Source organism: Lactuca saligna, chromosome 6 (genome assembly GCF_052625555.1).
Source record: "Lactuca saligna cultivar CGN05327 chromosome 6, ASM5262555v1, whole genome shotgun sequence".
In the NCBI taxonomy this organism is placed as follows: Eukaryota; Viridiplantae; Streptophyta; class Magnoliopsida; order Asterales; family Asteraceae; genus Lactuca; species Lactuca saligna.
This window is the reverse complement of record NC_136422.1, coordinates 27,860,126-27,868,802: the sequence shown is the minus strand read 5'-3', so window position 1 is coordinate 27,868,802 and position 8,677 is coordinate 27,860,126. Positions and strand designations below refer to the sequence as shown.

The 8,677-nt window shown below is 35.2% G+C and overlaps 1 protein-coding gene across 1 annotated transcript; it reads left to right on the top strand.

Moving 5' to 3' along the window:
* Positions 1-5,737: 5,737 nt before the first annotated feature.
* LOC144999922 (S-adenosylmethionine synthase 2-like) lies at positions 5,738-7,627 on the top strand. The gene is made up of 2 exons (XM_078959072.1): positions 5,738-5,832; positions 6,265-7,627. The coding sequence occupies exon 2, from the start codon at positions 6,273-6,275 to the stop codon at positions 7,443-7,445; it is 1,173 nt and encodes a 390-aa protein (XP_078815198.1). The 5' UTR covers positions 5,738-5,832; positions 6,265-6,272; the 3' UTR covers positions 7,446-7,627.
* The last annotated feature ends 1,050 nt before the right edge of the window (positions 7,628-8,677 follow it).

Here is an 8,677-nt window from a genome sequence, read left to right as displayed (position 1 = left end):
TAGTGGTCAAAATAGAAACTTGATTACCAAAAATTGTAGCCAAAGAAGTGTAGTTTCTGGATCTACTCTCTTCCTATTGAGTCTTCTAACTCCTACTTCTTCTTCAAGCTTCAAGAACACACAAGATTACTCACAAATGGCTCACCCACTCGCAAAATGCTCTAGGGTTTTGTGGATTAGGGTTTAGGACTTGGAGGTTGGAAATGAGACCATAAGGTGGGGATTAAGTTTCTTAATTAAGGTGCAAAACCAAGAAATTAGGGTTTCATTCTGGCAAGCGTACTCGCCGAGTTCGGGGCTCTCAAATCATCGAGTAGATGGCTTAAAACCTACGTCCAATCCCGTTCTACTCGACTAGTCTGGGCTCCCAACTCATTGAATAGCTCTACAAAAGTAAAAAAATTACAATTAAATGCGTACCAGGAATGAGGCGTTACAAAGACTGAGGTTCTTCGTAACAAGGATGTGAAGATGGTGAAGGTGCAATGGCAACACCGAAGAGGCTCCGAATGGATATGGGAGCCGGAGGACGAGATGCGGAAGCATTACCCCAATCTATTTGCGTATACGGACTTCGAGGACGAAGTCTAGTCTAAGTGGGGGAGAGTTGTAACACTCCAAATTAGGTATTATTCTTTAGACCATTGAAAAGGAAAAGATGGCATAAAAGGTCCCTTAGTACGCGGGGTGTACTCCAGGAGTACACTTAGCGTACTAAGGATGCATGAACGCGGAGGGTGGCCGCGTACGCAGAGCGTGCGTATTGCTACGCGAGGCGTACACGACAGAGGGCCAAAACCCTAATTCTTAGACTTGACACCTATTTAAACACCCTTAAGCCTCTTGGACCAAACCCTAATCAGCCTCCATAGTCTCATTTCGCCCTTCTACACCAGAGATACCTTGTGAGAGTGTTTTTGAGCTTAATGAATGTATTTGTGGCCATTTGAGAGTTCATTTAAGAAGAAGGAATTGCTAAGAAAGCTTAATGGCATTGGGCTTCAAGAATCTGCACATAGTTCACCTTGAAGAGCTTCTAGAGGTATAAAACCTTGATCTTGCCATCTTATTCATTAGATCTAGCTAGGGTTTTTTATACTGTCCTTTTAGTTGGTTTTGGACCTTCTCTTGAGAGTTGAGCAACTCCAGAGACTGAAATGGTTAGATCTGAGTTTTGTGAGCATGCTATATGCATAAAGGTGGTAGCTTGAAGAGTATCTAGACCCCATGCATGAGTTTAAAGCTTTATATGAAGTCCTAATGTGAAGAATGAAGTTTTTAAGTCCTATTTAGCATGCAAGGGCATAAAGTTGACAACTTTATGCCCTAGGACGTTTTAATAAGCTCAGATCTGATATTGGACATTAGAACATCCAATATTAAGCACTTAATGGAAGAAGGTGCTTAATATGTATGTACGATGGGCGTAACTTAGAGTAAGCAGCACGTATAGCTCAGGGACTTAGTACGCTGTGCGTACCAGGATGGTACACAAGGTGTACGCACCTCAGATGGGCTCGATCTTGTTTTGGGCTTTAATTAGTCATTAGGCCTGGTCACGTTTTAAGTTAGTGGGCCAACTTATCTATATTGGGTTATGGATACTATGGTTGGGCTTTATTGGACCAAGAGTCCCATTAATGATTTTGGACATGGACTTTGGGCCCATTAGCAAAGAAAGACTTTTTGGGCCATTGTGAAAAGGACTTGGGGTTTGGGTTCTTCAACTGGATTGTGTTCAGCTCTAACCTAGGGTAATGAAATTATTGTTCAGCATGGGTGGTTACAGACTATTTGGAGAGCAACTTTCGTATTCAACAGACAAATGTGAGTCTCCTCACCATACCAATGGGCCGAAGGCACCAAGGCCGACCCATTTTATGATATATGGTACACTAGCTGAAGTTGTATTATGTGGAATGATAGTTGGTTATGTGCTAAGAAGTATGCTAGTTGTATATGTGGTATAGAAGACCATGGGAGAGCCCATGACACCTGGATATAAGACCATGTGGAGAGCCCATGACTTTCCTATTAAAGAACATGGGAGAGCCCATGACACCTAGATGTAAGACCATATGGAGAGCCCATAACTTTCCTATTAAAGACCATGGGAGAGCCCTTGACACTTAGGTGTAAGACCATGTGGGGAGCCCACGATATCCTGGAGTAAGACCCTAGGGTGGGCATCCCATATGTTGTATGTATGGCTTATGTGGTTTATGTAGCTTTTATAGCTAATATGATTATGTGGATTGTGTGTCATATGCTCTTTTGAACTCACAAAGCATTAGCTTACAGTTTGTGGATTTGTTTCAGGTACATCTGAGCCTAAGAGTCAGGGCAAGACTTGATGACGTGACATGCATTCTCTCTCAGGTGTTTGTATGAGACACTCTGATGTTTGGAATAATATTGTTGATGTTATGAATTTGAAGACAAATGTACTTGAGATTTTATAGTTTGTTGGAAATGTTTTTGACTATTTAAAAATGAAAAAATCATTTTGAAAATTGGGTCGTTACAAATGTGTAAAATTAGAAAATGAAAAACAAATTTGTTTATATATGGGGGACCACTCTCGGTCAAACACTTCGACCCATATCGAGATTTTCATAACTTATGTAGAAATTTTGACAGACCATTCAGATTTTTGTAGGTATGTTGGGTCCAAATACACATTTTCATAGACCATCAAGATTCTCTATAAAACGATGGCAGTAAGATAATTTTTAGGTAAATTTTTGAAAATGATTTACGGATTTAGCCTGATATTTTTCGCCGCATTATGGCCTTTATTATAGGTTACCTATAAACCACTAGTTGGTTAATAAGGTTTTGATGAAGTTACCCATGGCTGTTATGTAAAAATCTAATAGAATTTAATGAAGCAACCCATGACTGCTTTTTATTTTGGGTGTGGTAGTGGTACCCCTGTATCTCTGTCTTAATTATGAACGACTATTTTATAAAATTTATATAATAGAAAACATGGTGTATGATCACTGTGAGTGGTGTTCCTACCACCTATAATTGAAATGTATATGTGCCTCTATGTGTTTGTGTGTATCTATCTAAATATATATATATATGTATATTGTATATGTTTTTATTTGTATAAAGGGTGATCACATGCAGCAAAGTCAGCAGTTTCATATGGTACCAAGCAAAAAAACCTGTTGTCCCCATGTGCATATGAATCTATAATTCCCACAATCTCACATGTTCCCTAAAACAACCCCTCAACTAAGATGTCACTACTGATTTCAACTCAACTCCACAAGAGTTGAATATTTGAACACGTTATTACATAAAAGACTTATTTTCGAATTATATTTGTATCCAGTTTCTTGTCACTCTATGTATGATCAGGTTTTGCCACAACCAGGTCTCATCGTTTCAAGGAGCCCAAATTTTATAAGCTATGTAATTTTAATATATAAACATTAGTCTATTTTTACAAAAAAGAAAAAGAAAAATCACTGGAAGCATGAAGAAGAAAGAAACAATATCATACTTATAACAATTGTTGTTCATAAACAAGGTGGGTAGGTGCAATCAAAATGGAGAAAAATCGAATTGACTAAATGTAAATTGACCATCTATTAAAAAAATGATATGTTGATTATGTCATCTTAGTTCCTAAGTGTTAACTGCATGCCGGAAAAATTACATTACGTCGAAAAATTTCAAAAAGAATTACAATGTGCTTTAAAAATTGAGGGGTTACACCCCAGGAACCCTTATGTCGGCCACTGGTAAAACCTATAGAGAGAAGTTTTTTAAAGTTAAAGTTATAAAAGAAATAGATCATTGATATTATAAGAAATGTTGAATGATTTGACTACTTTATGGACGAATAAAGATACGGTATATATAGATTGATATTGTTACTACTTTTTTAGGATGGCGAAGAAAATTGGTTTCCTTTGATTCGAGCTTATGACCGACTAGATAGAAGGCAAATGACAAAACCTCTAAAACAATATATATTTTTTTTATCTTTATATTATTGTTAACGATTATATATCTAAAAATAACTATAAGAAATATTTTTTTAAATTAGTGAATTTTGTAAAGTGTTTGACTATATATATGATATTTTTTTGTCTTTTCGTTTTACGCCCAAAATATGTTTGGACTCGGTGTTTTATTTGAATATTTATAACAAAAAGTTATAGATTATAAGTATGTTAATAACTTTATATTTTCAAAATTTTCTATTTGAATTTAAATTTTCCCTGTTTTAGAATTAGAAAAAAGCTCTCATATTTTCCAACTTTTTTGTTATACTATATTATTTGATGCAATAAATGAACAAAATATGAGAAAAATTATGGATTTACAGCAATGAATTTTGAATGAATTTTTGAAAATCAGTTTGCCGTAAGATCAATTGCAAAAGTCAACATTATGAACAATATAAATATCGAATTAACCTAAACTTTAGCAAATCTTATGAAGTAAATTTCTTAATCTATACAATCAGTCATCATAAGTTGTATTCATAGACATGAGCGATACATAATGATTTAATCGAACATCTAATAAACCTAATAAACAGCATGTCGAATGTTTCGACCATGTATTCCACATTGTTACAAAATCTATTTCAAGTTCTTACCATAAGGATTAATTCGATTAGATTTTTTTTAGTAAAGGTAACACTTGTATCTACATGTTTCAAGTTTAGAGTTTTGGGTACATAAATATTATGGATCCAAAGTTTTAAAATATATAAAATTACATAAAATGATTTATGTAAAACACATTGTTGAATTAAAAGAAAAATATAATAAATTCAATTTATAAACCAATAAAAGAGTTCTTTATAAAATACTTTTTTATTAAATAGTTTTAAAATTTAAAACTTTTTTGTTTTAATTTAAAATCAGAAGTTTTACTTATGGTTGTTAAAATTTCGATCTTGATCTTAATATCTTACGATTTTAAGATCCTACAAGCAAAAAATGATTACGATCTTGTTAGAATGTATTTGAAATAAAATTTATAGTGAGATCTTAGGATCCTGATTATGAGATCTTAATATGATGCGATCTCATCTCTTTAGTTTTATTATATAGTCGAACCTAAAAAAATATTATATTCAATTTGAAATCAAGCATTGCAAGTTGCAAAATCCTATATTATAATTACTTTATCACTTCATCTCGAATCACACAAGTTATACTCATGATATCCCATTCCTGACATTAAGTCTTTAATTGTATGATCTTATTTATTTTTGTAATTAAAATGTTTTTTTTTTCCTTATTTACGGTTTGTAACAATAAAACTATGGTTAATGTTTAGAAATGTTACATTGACTCCATTTTGAGGTCTTAATCGACATCAAATTATAACGTATACTACACGTTTAAAATATTACGAATAAATTTAAATAAAAGTTCATTTTGATACGATATTTCGATCTCAATCTGAACTTACGATTACGATCGTACAAAACATAAAACAATTTTATATAAGATCCGATCTTTAGATTTTTACTACAATTGATTTTTCTATATATATATATTTTATATTGAAACTATAAACTCTAAAAATGGATGGGGAAACGAATATGTAAATTTTGAAGAATATGTTAATTGTTTTGAAAATTAAAGGAATCTAATTTGGAAGTTATTTTCGTCGGTGGTTGAATTGGCGGTGGGTCCACATCAACTTGCTCCTCGCTGTATAACTTCTGTCGGCAGTCTCACCATTCCCCTTCTCCTTCGCACCTATAAATTCCACTTTCTTCCTTCCCAATTCTCACCATTCCCCTTCTCCTTCTTCCCCAAATCGCAAGATCCCATTGCCAATCAACGCAAGGTAACCTTCATTTCTCCTACTCTCTTATCATCCAATTCAATTGCATTAACATCTCTATACTTCTCCATGATTCTAGTCCTAGATCTTACTTTTAAGTTACTTTTCCTCTTTGGCGTGTGATTATTTTCTCAGATTAGATCTAGATCGAATCACATCCATCTGTTCATTCATGCTCTGAAAATTCATAGGAGAGAATCTGGATGTTTCGAACATTATATTATTATACACTTTGACTTCATCATAGATCCATTTGAATAATAGAAAGCATTTAAATCAGATAAGCTATATACGACCTACAACATTATCCATTTAGCTGCAAATTGGAACTATTGAATAGCTTACAGAAACAAAACGATTAAGCTTCTAAGATTAGCTTCATTCATTAAATAGAGATGTTTATGTTTATGTTTATGTAAATCTCATTTGTTCCAGTTTGAGAGATGGAGACCTTCCTTTTCACATCCGAATCTGTGAACGAAGGACACCCAGACAAACTCTGTGACCAAGTTTCAGACGCCATTCTCGATGCATGCCTTGAACAAGATCCAGAAAGCAAAGTCGCCTGTGAAACATGCACGAAAACCAACATGGTCATGGTCTTCGGTGAAATCACCACCAAAGCCACCGTTGACTATGAGAAAATAGTCCGGGATACCTGCAGAGAGATCGGATTCACATCCGCCGACGTCGGACTCGACGCCGACAACTGCAACGTTCTAGTCAACATCGAGCAACAAAGCCCGGACATCGCTCAAGGTGTCCATGGTCACCTCACCAAGAAACCAGAAGAAATCGGCGCCGGCGACCAAGGTCACATGTTCGGCTACGCCACCGACGAAACCCCGGAGCTCATGCCACTCACTCACGTCCTCGCAACCAAACTCGGCGCCAAACTGACCGAAGTCCGAAAAAACAAAACTTGCCCATGGCTCCGACCCGATGGGAAAACCCAAGTCACCGTTGAGTACCACAACGACAACGGCGCGATGGTTCCGACGAGGGTTCACACCGTGCTAATCTCCACCCAACACGACGAAACAGTCACCAACGACCAAATCGCCGCCGATCTAAAAGAACACGTCATCAAACCAGTCATCCCATCTCAATACCTCGACGACAACACCATCTTCCATCTCAACCCTTCGGGGAGGTTCGTCATCGGTGGTCCCCACGGAGACGCGGGTCTCACCGGCCGGAAAATCATTATCGACACGTACGGTGGATGGGGAGCTCACGGCGGAGGTGCTTTCTCCGGGAAAGATCCAACGAAGGTGGATAGAAGTGGTGCTTACATTGTGAGGCAAGCAGCGAAGAGTATTGTGGCGTCGGGACTTGCACGGCGGTGTATTGTTCAGGTTTCTTATGCGATTGGGGTGGCGGAGCCGTTGTCGGTGTTTGTTGACACGTATAAGACCGGGAATATTCCGGATAAGGATATTCTTGTTTTGATTAAGGAGAATTTTGACTTTAGGCCAGGGATGATGGCTATTAATCTTGACTTGAAAAGAGGGGGAAATTTTAGGTATCAGAAAACGGCGGCTTATGGGCATTTTGGTCGTGAAGATCCGGATTTTACATGGGAGACTACCAAAATTTTGAAGCCCAAAGCTTAATGGATTCTTAAGAGCTTAAGAGCTTAATGGATTCTTAAGAGGTAAACATTCATAATTTATGAGTTTGTATGATTGTTTTGTTATTTGTTTTTGAATTCTTTGTATTTGTTTTTAAGCGTTAAGCATTTTGTATTGTTTTTTAAACTAATAAGATAAATCAATGGATACAAAATTTGAAAGAAGCCGAAAACCGACATGATCATCGATGAAACAATGTAAGCAATATAACAACCATTTGCAGACAGGGAGGTGCACTCTCTGATTAAGCGAGAGTTTGATACACTTGTCACCATTTAACATGGATAGTATAATAGGTTGGAAGAAAATACAGGAGAATATTTAATTTTTCATTTACAGGATATCAGATCTTGCTCGCCTGTATTATAACGTTAGAGGGATATAAAATTATCCATTGTAATCATTGAAGTCAACGTGCATCTCTAACCGTCAATTTCTCTAACAATATTCCATGATACACACATCATAATATCACGTCAGACTAGAAAATTTGGTAACATATATTTTGAATCCATAAAACATATTTAACATCTATGAAATAACATAAATATGGATATCACATCAACACCTCACATTAATATCATATCGAGCATTCATTAGCACATCCAACATCATAAACATCATATATCATTATGTAATTGTTAGATCAAAGAAAGTGATGTTGATTCTTCCTGAAAATACTCGAGAAATGATTAAGTAATGTAGTTAGACTTATTTACATCTATGCGACATGGTCAACGAATTTTTTCATAATGTATTTTTGTTTTGATAGTTTGTAATGTCTATTTAGAACTTCATTACAAGTTAGTAATTCCTAGTTATTTAGATTTTTATTTCCAACCATATATTGTAGGATTCGATAACAACATGTTCATTAATTGTACTTATCAAATTTTCCTTCACAATGCATTGTACTTTGATAGATTCCCCAAATTATCGCGTTGTACTTATAGTTTTTCACCGTATGATGCTCTATTTAACAAACATTTCTTTCTTTTAATTCAAATCTCCTTTTTTATTACTGAAATTTTAATTTTTATTTATTGTTACCTATGTTGCATTATGAAAAGAGCTTAAGTTTCTCCATTCAAACATGGTAATCAAAAAGGTTGAAATCCTTTTATAATAAGATATAGTGAAAATTATTGGAAACAATAATACACGCTTCTATTTTTAAAGATATAGAAAATATAATTTAATTTTTACCTACTATA

Excerpts from the sequence above, each read along its gene's own strand:
- LOC144999922 (XM_078959072.1), top strand. The coding sequence starts at position 6,273 with ATGGAGACCTTCCTTTTCACATCCGAATCTGTGAACGAAGGACACCCA.